The 16,085-nt window shown below is 43.7% G+C and overlaps 3 protein-coding genes across 7 annotated transcripts in view; 2 read left to right on the top strand and 1 right to left on the bottom strand.

Moving 5' to 3' along the window:
- LOC27207496 (mucin-19) overlaps nucleotides 1-8,856 on the top strand; it is an 81,011-nt gene extending 72,155 nt beyond the window's left edge. The window contains exons 1-4 of one of the 4 annotated variants that reach the window (XM_044923080.1): nucleotides 4,193-5,026; nucleotides 5,947-6,035; nucleotides 6,147-6,738; nucleotides 6,809-8,856. In XM_044923080.1, the coding sequence (XP_044779015.1) occupies nucleotides 4,292-5,026; nucleotides 5,947-6,035; nucleotides 6,147-6,738; nucleotides 6,809-7,612 (2,220 nt within the window). In that variant the 5' untranslated portion in view covers nucleotides 4,193-4,291 and the 3' untranslated portion in view covers nucleotides 7,613-8,856. Of the gene's footprint in view, nucleotides 1-4,103; nucleotides 5,876-5,946; nucleotides 6,036-6,146; nucleotides 6,739-6,808 lie in introns of those variants that run through there. The other 3 variants (XM_016169416.3, XM_016183177.3, XR_006541801.1) reach the window with 3 other exon arrangements.
- A 2,002-nt stretch (nucleotides 8,857-10,858) lies between these two features.
- Nucleotides 10,859-11,600, top strand: LOC27206220 (cytochrome b5). The gene has a single exon (XM_016169419.3). The coding sequence runs from the start codon at nucleotides 11,019-11,021 to the stop codon at nucleotides 11,376-11,378; it is 360 nt and encodes a 119-aa protein (XP_016032129.1). The 5' UTR covers nucleotides 10,859-11,018; the 3' UTR covers nucleotides 11,379-11,600.
- Nucleotides 11,386-16,054, bottom strand: LOC6738249 (ATPase family AAA domain-containing protein 5). 2 transcript variants are annotated; one of them, XM_044923079.1, is made up of 4 exons: nucleotides 15,771-16,054; nucleotides 14,824-15,676; nucleotides 12,291-14,768; nucleotides 11,386-11,883 (listed from the first exon to the last, which is right to left on the bottom strand). In XM_044923079.1, the coding sequence occupies exons 2-4, from the start codon at nucleotides 15,546-15,548 to the stop codon at nucleotides 11,613-11,615; spliced, it is 3,474 nt and encodes a 1,157-aa protein (XP_044779014.1). In that variant the 5' UTR covers nucleotides 15,549-15,676; nucleotides 15,771-16,054; the 3' UTR covers nucleotides 11,386-11,612. The 2 variants fall into 2 exon arrangements, with proteins under 2 accessions (XP_044779014.1, XP_039150088.1); XM_039294154.2 differs by having other exon boundaries at nucleotides 14,824-15,522.
- Nucleotides 16,055-16,085: the final 31 nt, after the last annotated feature.

Here is a 16,085-nt window from a genome sequence, read left to right as displayed (position 1 = left end):
TATTTTTATATGTAATCTGCTTACCTTTCAACATTTAAATTGACTTGAAATACGGTTGACAAAGATTACAAAAAGCGAGCTATTTAAGGCGAAAATATTTTTATTGGCTTTACGTGCTGGCGCTGTTCATTATTACCAATTACCTTTTTGACCCAATTTAAATGTGTGCACACACTTTTCTCTCAGTACAGCCGTAAAAGCAAGGAGACACGTGTCGCAAGTTTCCTTTTTCATTATTTCTGCACTCCCTTTTGCCTTTTTCCTTCGCTCTTGCCCATATCCTATGCATCATTCCCTTTTGGGGCGAAACAGAGAGGCAGCGGCAGACGGGAAAAATGGTGGGGAACAGCGAGAGAGACTCGGCTCTCTGTCACTGCAGTAAAAGTCCTTGAAAAGGGGCTGTTTGCTGGGCGGGGAAAGTGGGTGGCAGACAGGCCTAAATTGCTCTCGTCGGCGCCAACGCAAAAGTTCTTATGTAACTGCGCCTACACCGATTTCTACATACTCCACAATTGCCCAGTCCAATTTTTTCGTGTGTATTCCGAGTGTTATGCAACGTTTGTGGAATGCACAGCACGTCCTTCTCTTTCTTCTTCTTCTTCTATTTGTTGTGTTTCTTTTTTTTTTTTTTGAAGTGAATGGTGGCATGGAGTCTCCATTTTGTGTCTGGCACTTGTGCGCGTCTTTATTTTAATGGACAAGACAAATTCAATTTCTCCATCGCCACTTTATTTTGTCCATTTGCCCGACTTTAAATGCCTGCCATTTGTCTATATATTTTATTCATCTGCGCATTTGCTTATTGAATTTGCACTAGACACCGGCATTAACCTTGAGGCCATGCGATTAACTCCGGCGACGGAAGGCGACAATCTTCTTCCCAACGAATTAGACGCCCACACACGTGTGGATTCTCGTCTCGTGGGCCAAAAGTTGTTAATGCGGCTTTTCAGATTGTGGCTTTAAGATTTCCCATTAATGGTTATCGTGGGGAATTAGGGGTGTAGGGGAGTGCCGCCCATTACAAGAGATTAAAGTCGGCAACTTTGACAAATTGTTACTCGCTTTGCTGACATCTTCCAGTGCGCATTTGCTCATTTGTTTCATTTTCATTCTTCACATCGAGAATCTTGTTTCATATTTTTTCCCCTGCTTAATTTGCCCACGCAAAATTCAGCATTATGAATGAAACACAACGGATACGGTGGGCACTCAATAAATGGGCAAGGTTTGGGGTTTAACTAATAGGCATTTTATTTATCTAAATTTATATACTATACTTGTTATTGGATTAGGTTATTTTACGATTATTGGGCATTCAAAGCCATGGGTCACAGTGATTAAAAATCTAAATATATAATGAGATCATACAAAGATTAAGGTTTTATCTGCTTTCTTGGACAACAAAGAGTCGAATAGAAAGCGATGTGTGTTTCCACTGTAGTGAGAACATAATAAATGAATGCTTCTCAACATGCCCCTCCAAAACGTGGGCAAAAGCCCATTTGGAGCCCAAGATGCGGATGGCAATGTGGAAACGTTTACGTTTATGGTGTGGTAGATATAGATGTGGATGTTGATATAGAAACGGTGGGGACATACGTACGTATGTATGTAAGTGCGTGGGCGGGATGGTTGGCGGGAAATGTGAAACACAATTGCCGCTAATAACCCAAGGCGTTTAGCAGAATCAGAAGCAGCGACGTCGGCAGCGGCGTTCTGTTTTAATCGAATTTTATTTGCCGCCGTTAGCCAATGAATAATTCAAATTGATTATTAAAATGTACGCTCGCATGTGCGCCAGTGTTGGAGTGTGTGAACTTCGGTGGGCGTTAACATTAACAGCATTAGGATGTGGATGTTAATGTGCATGTGGATGTGTGAGAGCGGGCTTTCATTAAAACCGTTATCTATGCCAGACGCACGCACCAGACGCAGACGTGCATAAATTAATTACAATTACAGTGGAGAGAGAGACAGAGAGACGCACACACACAGACAGCTGTTCCTGTTTTGGAATTTTTTGGCGGCCTGGAAAAATGATTTGTACACATCTAGCGGAAAAACCCCCTTGAAAACAAATACCGTTAGTAAATTGTATATCCCAATTGATTACAATATATTAAAACGTAAATATTTAGTTAAAGGAGCATTTGAATACATTCGGTTAAAGTCCTACAGTAGTAGTAGTACAGTAGTATTGATAATGGTTGAAAATTAAAGTCCTGTTATAATTTAAAATTACAGTAGTATTGAAATACGACAACAGTATGCTGAAAATCTGTTGCTGTGCGCCAGTTTGAACATTTCAAACATTGGATATTTCAGGCACTTCTTTGGGTAGCCTAAGCAAACGCAGAGAAAGTCGGAAACTTTCAAGGATTGAAACAAGGCCAAAGGCAAACAAGCGGAGGCAAGAACAAAAAACAAGGGTTTACCCCAAATATTATGTCACATTATTGGCCATAAAAAAAGCGCCAGCAAAAAGATAAACAACAACATGCGACAGATGCAGAGCAGTCGGGGAAAGTATGTTAACTTATGGCTGGGCTTAGGCCAACAAAAACAACAACGACGAACAAAAACAAAAGGCAGACATTTCTCTTACGTCAGAGAGTCTGGCCCACACGCACACATGCACACATGCAGACAGGCACACGCACACTAGTGCACAAACGGAAAATGAGGTTATTGCCAATCCCGTCTGCAATGCTCGAGTAAACATTTTAACCTAATTTTTTGCCACGGGAGCGGGACGATTTGGGGGCTATACATTCACATATGCATGTATTGTATGTATGTATGTATGTTTGCGAGCGGAGACGCCCCAGACAATGTGATGCGATATTTTCTGGTGCCTCAGATTACCCAAAACGAAGGGAAATATTGCAAAAACACCGAAACAGTGTGGCGTCCATAATGCAAACTGTGCATCTGAAAAACCAAATTTAACCCTTTAGTTCAAATATCATTGGGAAAGAAACACAAGTAAATGTATCTGAATATTATAGAAAGTTATACAAAAATCCCGGTCATTACAAGGGTTCACATTTATTCGGATAGTTAGTCCCATAAGTTTATTCACAGCAAGTTTATAGATTAACCTAAAATGGCACTAAAAAAATATACCATTAAAAATACTTACTGCTGTTAAAGTTCACATGTAGCAACTTTATGGGCCGCCTTAAAATGGTAATAATTTTTGTACCCAGAGAAAATAGTTTCTATTAAAACTGGGAAATTTCGCGCTAGCATAAAAACATTATTAGTATAGTTATGTGGTAACCCTTAGTGCAAGTACACATTACGAAAAAAAAGAAAATTTGTACATTAACTATGAATATATGTATGCGTCTTGGCAGAAGCAACGATTAGAAAAGTGTGAAAACTGAAAATAAATTCAAGTTAAATACTTTGGCTTGTACAATCAAATTATAAGGAACATGCTTGCCCACAGAGCTCTTACCACATAGTTTCACCAGTTTTTAATTTACAAAATTGCATTTGCATATTTGTATAATTTACAAAGTACGCGGCCCCCGACGTCGCCGAAAATATTTGTGTGCTCTATTATTTGTTGTTGCCAGCGCAGAGATTTGTCATTTCTTTCATGCTCGCTTGCACACATCAATCGCCAGGTGGTGTGGTGGGGCATTAGGGGGTTAAGACACACGAAAAAAAATAAATAAAAAGTAATGCAAAAAACTTTGAAAAAGGTGGCCAACGGAATGTGGAGCATGCTGAGTTATGCGAATCGTCTGTGCAGAAAACATACTGTGTATAAATCGTGCACATAGGATATACCAAATGGTTACTGAACATAACATCCATCCAAATTTAAGAAAATTTAGTTTTTTTTAAATGTACACAAATAAAAAACATTTGCAACACAAATCTTTTTACCCGATATTCAAAACAGTTATGCACTACCTACCACTATTTTGTACTAATTAGATTGAGATGGAGCTGGGCACACTAATATATTCGATATATCGCTTTTACAAATGATGCAAACAATAAAATATAGTTGTTTATAAGACATTTCTTATAAGAAATCCTAAAATGTTATGTAAAATATCTTTGTTGAATACTATAAGATATTCTTTGACCAGTTCTACAAAGGTCGCATCACGACATGATGTTTATTTTGTTGATCAACGTCCTTAAAGTGACGTCACAAACTTTTTCCCTGCGCCACCTTCCCAATCGGTTTCATCTTTCCCACTTGGAAAGTTACTTCATTTCGCTTGGGAACTTAATTAGCTTATTTATTCTCTCTTAATATACTGCAATGTCTAGAATGAAGAGTAAAAAAGCAGTCAATCAAAAGAAACCTGTAAAACTAAGTCTGGCCGAGTTTCACAATCAGCTGGATAAAATGCAAACTGCAAAGTCTTGTGAAAAGACGAGCGCGGAGAACCGTAAACATTTTTTCTGGAATGCCAGTGGAATGGCCAATGGAACTCGTGGTCGTGGCGTTTGTTGTGAAAAGCTTTCAATAGTTGCCCAAAAGGAGGAACGTGCTATAGTTCAGAATGGAGCCACTACCAAAGCGAGAGGGGTATTTCAAAGTACCGTGAAAAATGTGGCACAGCGAAAGAATCATTCTGAAAAACCGGATAATTCCAAGAGTGCAAATCAATCCGTAAAACCCGAAAACAGCGACATCAAAATAACATTACTGCAGAGACCTAATCCCAAGGATGCAACCCAAGGACGGAGCAAAAAGCGAGTTCGATCCGCTCGCCGGATTCCCACGCCGCCAAGAAAGGTGCCCAAGGAACTGGAGGATCTGGATCGCATGACTTCAGCGGATTTTCGGCACGACACCGCCGCTCGTCTGGATGTAATGCGAAACCGGCAGAAGGATCAGGAACACATGTACTTCTTTCAAAACGTCATCCATCACCAACGGCATCTCATCAAGGATCGCACAATCCTGGTCCTCTGCTGTGGCACTGGAACACTGGCCCTTATGGCAGCCCGAATGGGAGCAAAACGGGTGTACGCCGTGGACTACTCGACGGTGACTGGCTATGCAACCTTGGTGGTGCGCCAAAATGGCTATGAAGGTGTGATCACGGTCATGAATGGTCGCATGAAGGATCTTAAACTCCCGACGAAAGTGGATGGCATCATATGCAACTGGATGGGTTACTGTTTGCTCTACGAATCGGAGATATTGGAGGTGCTCGCGGCGCGTGATCGCTGGCTAAAGAAAGGCGGCTTTATTCTACCCGATCTGGGTGCTCTCTATCTGGTTGCATCCGAGGAACACAAACTGAAGAGCGACAGATGCAATCATTGGCGGAATGTCTACGGATTCAATATGAATGCCATACGTCGATATGCGCTGGCTGAACCTTGTGTGGCCCTAACGACCGGCAAAAAACTTCTGACGATGGCTCATTGCGTTCTCAGGCTAGATTTGAAAAGAGCCAGGAGAGAGGATCTGTTTATAGACCGAAACATTAGACTAAGTGTCAGTAGAGAGGGATATCTCGAGTGCTTTCTTCTCTTTTTCGAAGTGCAGTTTAGTAGCAGCTTAAACTTTAAGCTGAGCTGTAATCCCTGTTTAAAGTCGCCTTTCAAATCGCTTTGGATGCAATCCGTGCTCTTTGTGGAGCAGCCCTTTGTAATGCGAAAAAAACATCACTACACGGGTAACCTGAAGTTCAAGACACTAAAACCGAATAACTTCAACGAAATGGAGATATGTATTGAGTTTTACGAGGGTAGCGAGTACGATGACGATTGGGTCATGTGCACCCTGCGGGTGGCCAAAAGATGGCTCATGCTGGAGGGTTTTCAGACTTTGAGCGATGTGGAGAGCTGTCAGGACGAGCTGGGGGAGACTGGTGGCCTGTACCTTTAGGTCTCTCACAATACATTATTGTTAAGCCCATCAGTTGACTTTATGCTAATTGTGGCTTCACTTTATTACAGATGCTATCGGTACAGACGGCCGGCTGCGCGGGAATGGAGCGGCTCGGCGTTCCGACCCGCACATCTTTGAGCACACCACCCGATGATAGGTATGTCGCAGTCGAAGTCCCTATTGCAAAGCAGCAACTTCGGAGAATATCTTAAATGAAATACTTCCTAATACATATATCCATGCTAATTTAATTTCACTTTAATTGTAGGGATCAATTTAGATGTAGAATGCGCGTGGATGCGCTCCAGGCACGTGAGCTTCTGGCTGTACGTGGCGAGACTGTGATTCGCGGCGCCGGCAACAATCAGCACCAGCAGCAACACCATCTCCATCACAGCAGCAGTAGCAGCAACAAGCAACAACATTCCCACCACCAGCAACAACGCATGACAACTCCAAGCACGCACAACTCCGGCGGCGGCGGCGGCGGCGGAGGAGGAGGAGGAGCAGCAGGCGGTGACCACCAACACCACCATCACCAACACCAGCTGGGCAACAACAGCAGCAGCAACAACAACAATAGTATTAGCAGTAATGTGGCGCGCGGCGGCATAGAAGCCACCACGCTGAAGTACGGAAACACGGGCAGCGGGAGCGGTAGTGGTTGCTATAAGGGCGACTGCGGCAACTCCTCAAGCGGATCCTCGTGCAGTTCGCTGCAGAGCCACAGCAACGACCACCACCAACATTACCAGTACCAGCTGCAGCAGCAGCAAACTCCCCGCTGTCCCCATCACGTACCACTGCCGGACAGCGAGTACGGACAGGATCGACACCTGCAGATCAGGAGCAGCTATCAGGTGGGTTACCTTAAATACGCCATACAGCGCAATTCGTATACTAATTAGTATCGGCTTTGATCCCAAACAGCAATCGGAGATCACCAGATCGTACACGAAACCGCCGCCCAACAAGACGGTGCGGGATGTGCCCGAGCAGATCTCGGCGGGCGGCTGTGGCGTCTCCAGCTCCAGCTACCGTCTCACCACGCTCCAGGCCGCCTCCTCCACGTACACGCCAGCGGGAGTGTCAGTGTCCGCCTCCTCATCGTCCAGCAAATCGAAGCCGAATGCCATAACCAAGTTCTTCTCGCGGATCAGTTCGCCCAAGTCGCCGCCGAGCTGTACAATGACCTCGGTCGCCACAGCTTCCCCAGCATCCTCCGTCTCCATGTCGTCGTCCGCCTCCTCGCTAGCCTCCTCCGCCTGTGTGTCCACCTCGTCGTCGGCCTCCTCACTGGCTGCTGCACCCACGCTGCCGGTGTCCAATGCATCCCTGCTGAAGAGCACGGCCTGTGGCTATGGCACAAATCCCAGCGGGATCTACGCAGGCCTGGGACCGAGCACGCAACTGCTTACGAGCCTGGGAACCGGTACAAGCGGCAACTGCAGTCCCGAACGGATACCCACACCACCGTTGTCCGTCTCCGTGCCAATCGGAGCTGGCCTACAGCCGCTGAGGAGCAGCAGCAGCGGGAGTAGCAGCAGTACCGCCAGCCTAGCCGCCGTCGAGACAACCACAACTACAGCCACCACTCAGTCTTCCTTTGCCGCCGGAGCGACGGGGGATCTCCCGCTGACCACGATGAGCCGCAATAATTCCAACTCTAGCATGATGAGCTACCACTGCAGCTGCAATAGCCGGAATTGCAGCCACTGTGCGGCCAACTCATAACTGAGCTCGTGTTAAGTTTAACTACATTAAACAAATCTGGTGGTGCGGAAACCACTGGAGATTTTAGAACATTGGTTAAGTTTCAACAGTTCACTAGCCGATTTGAACTTCACAAACCATAAGACTTTGCTCGGTATTTGATCATAATTTGTAAACTTACCACAGGTCTTGTGTCTAAAAAGCTTTACTTGAGGTAAAACATTGCCAAATTTAGTGAAATACTTATCTTTTGTTGTCGAATCTCCAGAGATTTGTGCGGCACCTCCAATATATATATATGCATAAACTTATATATATATACATATATTTTTTTTATGTTAGCCTATGTTTATCTATTATGTTAAAGTTTAACAGATTTATTTAATGTAGGTCTGTCGCCAACTTTTGCGCTGGTACGAAAAGACTGTTTATTAGTCAGAATTTAATTTGTAAATTTGAGTAACGAGAGGGAGGAAAAGTTAGAGAATGATACGCAGAAGACATATGTATAGTTGCGCTGCCGCCTTTTTAAGCACTCACCACAGACCGTAGAAGGTTCATTTTTAAGTTATGTAACATTATTTCCATTCGTCGCTTGATTAAAGTAATAAGTCGAGAACGTTTTTGTAAAAAACCAAGAAAGCAACAAACTTGAAAGAGACAGACACAATACCATAAAAACTGAAGAGAGGGAATGAGGAAAGTAAATAACAAAACATAAGTGAATATGTAATTGTAATTTTATGAATGAATATTGTATACACTTTAGTTTCAATAACTCTAGTTTTAAATCGAAGCCAACCAACTCTTAACTATACTCTATCCCCCCACCCCCTATCCAAGTCCCCCTATCCCCTATTATTATTGTACGCAAGGCCCATGTGCTGGAACACACGAAAACACACACAAACAAACAATTTTTAGTTCAATTGAAATTTGTATTTGTATATTTGCTAACGGAATTACGATGTAAAGAAAAAAAAAACAAAAATGAAATGAAATCTATGTAAACCAAATTGTAGAGAAATTATTGTTTTCATTTTGAATTGGCTGCAGCTAATCTTGATTTCGGATTTTAGCGGGACACATTTTGAATTTTAAATTTATAACCTAACGATCGATGAACCTGAAGTTATCGATAACCAATTTCAGTCTGGCAACAACGGGCGATCGTGTATTTTCAAGTGCAACTCTGGTCGAGTGATGGCGGTTTATTTAAAATGAGATTGATTGATTTTCATTTGTACGTTCTGAGTTTAGGAAAATCAAAAAGTTAAGAAAAGGTCCCATTGCAATGTATATTATAAGCACAATTAAGCAACTCAGAGCTTTTATTATTTAGATATCCAGCCTTATTTATTAGTCTTTACTTTCACGAATTTCTGAAATTTCAAAAATGCGTAATTTTTCAGACAACCCGTGCACCTTGTTGCCCCAAAACATTTTATAATGAAATTATCAAAGAGAAGGAAAACGGAAAATGGTTTCAAGAACTCACGATCTATTAAATCAAATTTAAACCACATTTAACCAACAATTTAGATGAGAAATGGAATGCGAGAAACTAGGAAAATATGATAACAAATGCAAAATAATGGAAAACGAAAACACTTTACTACGCCAACAAGTCCTACAAGCCTACATTTTAAATACATAACGATATAGTTCGATGTCTATGGATCAAAGAATACTTAAAGTAATGCAACCGGAAATAGCCCGAAATATCACAGAACGAAGAGAAAACCGGAGACAATGAATAACTAAATTAAACGCGTAGAATTTAATCACTTAATTAGTTCTAAACAAATTAAGTCCAGCTAAATATCGAAGCGATTGAACTCGTTTGATCGGAGAATCATATACACATTTATACAAACAGGCCTAATTTCAACTACCTCCAAAACTGTTTTTTAAATTAAAAATTAAATTCTAAACGAAGATCAAGTCTACGAATTATGTTTAGCAAAACTAAACGGAAACTAAGTAAATCAAATGAAATGAAACAAATCGATTAAATTATAGTAAATCAATTGATTGAATTACGATTTTTTTAAATTCAAGCAGATCGATTAATTCAATAAATCAACAATCATTGACAAGTAATTAATTTTACACTTTATATATACGATATTTATTACTATATGGTATCTGTACATTTAGATCGAGAATACAAATGAAAGCGCACACGAGCTGCGTTTCGAAAATGCAAAACCGTCGACTGATATATATATATAAACATATATATATAATAAAAGCTAAATAAATAAAGTAAATAACAAGAAAAGTATAGAGATTCATTTGTAAATACACCGAATGCAGGACAATGCGCTGCGGAGCATTATGTTAATGTAACCACACCCAATCCCAAGCAGTTCCTCCAAACTTTTCGAAACCATCCGAGATCAAAATCATCCCATCCACCATCTCCCACTTCCCTGAAAATCAAATTTGATTTTTGATCCCTGCAGGCAAAGTGCACCCAATACTAGCGAAATTTTTTAAAGCGCATTATGCAAAACGTCTAATATACAAAAATCGGAATAAAAATCGATATATATCTAAATACATATATATATTAATTGAATACCAATTATTGTTGTTGTCTCATATAAAACGAAAAAGCATTAAAAGCGAAAAACAAAAATGGGAAAAATGAAAGCAAATTTAAAATATATTTCCAAAATATATAGAACATAACTTTGAAAACATAAAAATCGTTTTTTCTTTAAGCAAGAAAGTTTGTTGTCAACGGGAAACTTTTGGCTTTGATTGGCACTTGACACACATTATCGCATTTTGGGTTTGACTGATTGCACGATATGAACCCTAACTACCAACGATGCATCATGCATTGTTGAAGTTATCAATAAATAGTAACGAAATTAATGGACATAACTGACTCAAAGAAAATTCCCACCATAAATTAATCAACGGGAAGTGTTCAAGTGAATCATAAACTGTGCTTAGATTTCACCAACGATAGAAACCCACTCAATGACAACTCGCGCCATCCATTTGCATTAATGATTTGCACAAATCCCAGCCAAAAAAAGGGAATTGGTCACTGCCCACACTACTAGTAGGTCGCCTTGAAAGACGGTGAAATTCTCACGTATTTCTTATCAGCCACAATGCAGACAGATTGTGGAAATAACTGAAATAAAACAGCAAATAGTAATTGCCCGTCGAGGGGGAAATGGTGGAGAGCAGGTACAAGGCAAGTACAAGCGATCTAGGCGATTGTTTGAACTATTGATAAATGTTAAACATAAGCAAGGGTCGCCCCATGGCACGCGTCCAGTGTTTCCCAGTCCGGCCAACGGTTAACAGCTCCTAAAATTAGTGAATCTATCAAACCCAAATTAACGGCAGCCATTAAAAGACATTCCCGAACAGCGGAAAGCAATTAGGCAATCGAATCAGCACTATGTCACAGTTGTACGATCTCTCCGAGGTGGCCCAGCAGAACGGCAAGAATGGCAAGCCCTGCTGGCTGATCATCAAGGGGAACGTGTACGATGTAACCAAGTTCCTGGGCGAGCATCCTGGCGGCGGCGAAGCACTGCTCGAATACGGCGGCAAGGATGCCACCAAGGCCTTCAAGCAGGCAGGCCACTCCTCCGATGCCGAAAAGGATCTGAAGAACTACAAAATCGGAGAAATCAACTCAGCTGCGCCCATTCAAGTGCAGCCCACGTCCAATGGTTCAGCAAAGCCGGCGGCCAACACAATATCCGGCGATCCCGAACCCGCGAAGAAGAGCTCCTCCGGTTTCTGTTGCTGCTAGTCATAGGTTTACATGTCATTTGATTGATTTATTAACATAGGATGAGGTCGTAGTTAGTTTAGCGTAGTTAAATTGTAAATAGTTCTAGGTTTATCTCATAATAGCTACATCATCATGTCCACAATGCTATCCTAAAAAAGATCAACTCTTCTTGAACGATCTGAATAAATTGCAAACAAAGCCGGCGGAGCTGCTCCACCAATTTCAAAAAATTAAACTAAATACAAATGATGCCTAATCTCTCGGCTCGGCCTCCTCGGTTGGCTCGCTGCTGGGGGCAGCAGATTGGAACGTACTGCATGCAGTGTCGAAGTAATCCGTCGTGAAACTGGTCACGTTTACCGTGTGGTTGCGCAGATAATGATAGAATCTACTCGACTTCCGTTCCAGTCCTGCCCGCTCCTTCTCGCTGCGGCATATGGAGCGCAGGGCGGGCTCGAAGTCCAGCGATTTGGCGGATTCGGAACGGAGAACTCCGTTGCCCAGGTGCTGGAAAATTGAAAACCTGGAAAAATTCGGAAGTTTATAAGAAAATAAAATTTCTAATTAGTAAATAGTCTGGGCAATAATTTGATGAATAGGTGTGTTCCTAAGATAGTTATAAGATCGGTCATTTTTATGACAAGTCTATTAGAATTCCGAACGCTAAAGATATCTTGTGACTGGTGGTTATTATGACTGCTGGATGATAACAAAACCCCGGTTTCCTTTTTCCATCGATTACTGCCATGACAGCTAATTAAGTTAGCATTATTAAGCCTTAAAATATGTTTAAAGCAAAATATATACATACATATATATAGATAGATATTGTTTTAATAATTTTTTGAGAACCGAATATAGATCTTTTGATATTAAGGTGTTTGGATCTTGGCTTAGTTAAAGAGTAACTCATCATTTTAAAAGTCTTACCTCTGACCCGGCTTATCAAACAGATTGTAGGGGCACTCCTTGGTCGCGAGTCCAGTTTGGAGAGCCTGCTCCACCAGCAGGTGACCGATTTCTTCGGACAGGTGCCACTGCAAGCGATCACTGCAATCGGAGTCCATCAACGAAGCCGCCGAAATGTTGTCATAGAAGGAAGCTAATGTGGCGAGCGACGAGCTGTGCCCATCGGACTTCTGTCCCGTGGCGCTGCTCAGCCAGGCCTTCTTTGGTGAGCGGGACTTCCGCTTGGCAGCGGTTCTACTTCCCCCGCCCGCTGCCTGCTGCTCCTTTAGCAGCGCCGAACTAGCCATAAGATCGGGGAGATTCAAACGCAAGAGGCTGAAGTCAACGGGAAAGGGTATTCGATACTGGACATTCTGCGGACTTGTGAAGAACTCAAAGAATCTCTGATGGATTCGACTGCCATTGACGGTGGCTAGCCGGCTATTTGAGGATTTGGTTGGTGATTTAGTGCCACCGCCAGTCCTACTCCCAGTTGAATCTCCACCACTCTGAATGTAGAACTGCAGTTCCATCAACGTCTTGCGCAGATTCTGTTGATTGTACAGATACAAGGATATCAATTCATCCAACTCGATGGGGCAGTTTTCCATTAGCGATAAAACGGCCAGGAATCGGGAGATGTTCAATGCGTTCGGAGCTTGGAAATGGATTATATTCTGCTGCATTAGGCGCTGCAAGTGCGCGCAATTCGGATCCGTGGCAACCACAATAACCGGCCTCTTGGAACTGGCGGCCAAGGTATAAATGGCTTCCGTAAATCCAGCGTCCAAGTTATCGAACAGGATATCCGCATCCTCGATTAGGATCAAAGATTTCCGTACTTCGGAAGGAGGTTCCACTGCGGCTGCTTTTGATTTTAATCCACTCTTTTGCAACTTTTGAAGCAACTGCTGTGAGGATCCTCCACCCGCTTTACTGTCTTTCCTTATCTGATGCGACTGCGTGGCCTCTTGAAGTTCCTGTATCAGCTTCTTGCCCGTCCTCTTCATCCCTGCATTTATCTCCAAGACATTAAAGTTCATGTCGTTGGCTAAAGTGAAGACGGCATTGGTTTTCCCGCTCGATGAAGGTCCCACCAGAACCATCGTGTTGCTATTTGAGCCCATTGATGCCGAATCGTTGCTCATGTCAAAGGTGTCATCCATGCCCTGTGAGTTGCGATTGCTACCACCATTGCCACTCCAGCTGGACAGGAATTCCCTAAGCTCCTGCACTGGCGTCAGATTCACCAGAACCTGTTCGAACAGCAGCGGTTTGTACTTCTCCGTGAAGAGCAGCTCGCCATTTGGAGCGGAAGGCGGTGGTTTCGCCTCCTCTTCGTTCTGTGCCATATTCTGCTCCATTGAACGGCGAGTGCGGCGCGTGACCACCAGTGATTCTCCCATTTGCTGCGTATCCTGTGCACTGTCAATGGCGCTGAAGTGGCGATACTTCTCCCTCATCTGATTATAGCACTTAAAGGTGGGAAACCGATCGAAATCATTCTTCCAGAGCTTCACAAAGCCACGCTTGTTTTCCAGCTGTGGCAAAGTAGCATAGTTGAATTTGTTTGTTTTACTGGATGTAAAGTCCGCGGGCAGACAGCTGGTGATGCTACTCGCTTTGGAACGTCGTTTGTTGGCGGGTAACGCTTTCGTAACCTCTGAATATTCCTCTTCTGCCCTCAGAGCAAAGGGAAACTCCAGAGGACCACTTTTTGAACCAAAGCTTTCGCAGCCTATATGCGCCAGTCTGGGAAACACTTCATAGCTATCTTCGTACATCTGGTCGAGGTTCTTTTGACGGATCTGCTCCTGTCGAATTTTGTCTGGAACTCCGGATTGCAGAAACGCCTGTCGAGCCTTCAAAACCGACGGATCTGGGCTGGGCTTTGGCAATTGACGGACGAATAGCGGCGCTAGTTTCTTTGGTGTGGCAGCTGGATTACTATTGTCTAGGTCAATAATCTCTATAGACTCGTCTGCCTTTTGGGGCTTCGCCTTTTGTTGCTTGCCGGGACTCGTTTCCAGATCGTAATCGTAGCGCGCCTTGCCCACACACGATCGTCTTGGTCTTGACGAGGGAGTGGATTCGGCAACAATGGGTGTCTCCTGCTGGCTCTTTCTGCGCAGCGTTCTTCGCTTGGGTGTCTCCATGGGTGGAGTTTCTATCGCAATGATCACCTTTTCAGCCAACTCCTTCGGGGATTCCACTTTGGCAAAGTAGCCCAGCAGGCTGTCCCGCTTTTTTGTGGGCGACGAAAGCTTCGAGAGAAACTCCTCTGTTCCTGGATCTTCAGCTTTTGCTTCCACGACCGGGGGCTTCGATTCCTGTGCATCCATGGAACTGATTCGTCGAGAGCGCGGTCGACCTCTTAGACGCTTGACTGTTGGGTCCGTGGGTGCCGAGGATGGAGCCGTCACCTCTTTGGCGTCAGTCTTGGTCAGCATTTTCCGCAATCTAGAGAAATAAATTGTTTTATTGCGTTCTGAACCTAATTCATAATCAAAGTCACCTTTTTGCCCTTTGCTCCATCTGCAGCTCAATGAACTCCCCGCGAGCTTCGTCCGCCAGTCTTCTCTTGGCTCCACCCTTGCGTTCGTTCCATTCCTGGAGGAGTAGCTTCCGCTTGGTAGTAGGCGTTGCTGCCTCACTGCCGACCTCTTGATCCGCGGGAGATTCTGCGCCACCTTCATTAACCCCCAGAGAGCGATTCCGAGCATTCATCATGAACTCGAAGACATTGGTGGTTGGCTTCGGTTTGGCTGTGTTCACCGGGGAAGCACCCACGTTCTCCGGCTTGCCCGCCTTGGCGAAGTGCTTCATGATGCTCTGATTGTCGGCCACCGGAGTGCTGGACTTGAGCGGACTGGACCGCCGCCGACCGTTCTTGAGACCGTTTTCTTGGGAGGATTTCTCGCGCAGTGGCTGCGGTTTCTCCTTGGCATTCGCCTTGGTCTCTTCGGCGGTGCTTTTCTGATCCTCCATGAGTGCTGCGCGGCGCTTCTCCTCCCGCTTTCGCTTATGCTTCTCCCGATGCTTCTGCTTCACCGAGTTCAGCACTTCCTCCATGTTCTGGAGTATCAGTTTGGATTTGGCGCTGGGCGGTGCTCTCAGAACGAACGGGGATGTGGGCTCGACGGGATCCGCGGCCCCATTTTTGGAGGGAGTTCCTGGTGGACTCGCAGTGGTGGTTGTGGGTGCAATGTGCTCACTTGTAAGACAATTTACATCGGTCATTTTTGTGGGTCTCTTTTGCTGATTTCTTTTTTGGTTTAAATTTAATGCATATTGCTGAGTGTGTGCGTGTGTTTGTGTATGATGTGGTTTTCTTTTGTAAGATCTAAGTACTTAAGCAATTTATATATCTACAGATAATACGAAAGCCAAACTCAAAAGATCGCAAATGAAGATCGGGGCAAAGCAAAAACATGACAACAATACAATAATAATGAGATCTACCTTCGCAGCGACTTTTCGTTTTTCGTATTTGTTACACTCCCGCACACGCACACACACTGCCGCGATCGCACTGGCTTCCCGTTGATCGCGATCCTCTTTCTAACGGTGCTTGGGCCTCAATATGTTATTACTTTCCGATGTCTACGTTATGCGCTAAATATCATTTTATACAAGTTTGATTAAGGTACAAATTGTTAGCACAATGTGCTGGGGGGAAAAAAGGCGCGAAGAAACAGTGTTGGTAAACGGTGGAGGGGTAACGATTCCAGCACTGTCGGTCAGGCAGTAATTCATTTTTAGCAGTCTCCAACTTGC

The sequence above is a fragment of the Drosophila simulans genome, chromosome 3L (genome assembly GCF_016746395.2).
Source record: "Drosophila simulans strain w501 chromosome 3L, Prin_Dsim_3.1, whole genome shotgun sequence".
NCBI lineage: Eukaryota > Metazoa > Arthropoda > Insecta > Diptera > Drosophilidae > Drosophila > Drosophila simulans.
The sequence above is the reverse complement of the archived record's forward strand: the minus strand, read 5'-3'. Positions and strand labels throughout refer to the sequence as shown.

Bases quoted from the DNA above. Each gene is read 5' to 3' on its own strand.
- LOC27206220 (XM_016169419.3), top strand. From the start codon at position 11,019: ATGTCACAGTTGTACGATCTCTCCGAGGTGGCCCAGCAGAACGGCAAG.
- LOC6738249 (XM_044923079.1), bottom strand. From the start codon at position 15,548: ATGACCGATGTAAATTGTCTTACAAGTGAGCACATTGCACCCACAACC. The intron at 14,769-14,823 runs GTGACTTTGATT...TTATTTCTCTAG, and splicing joins ATGGAGCAAAGGGCAAAAAG to ATTGCGGAAAATGCTGACCA. The intron at 11,884-12,290 runs GTAAGACTTTTA...GAATTTTTCCAG, and splicing joins TTTGATAAGCCGGGTCAGAG to GTTTTCAATTTTCCAGCACC.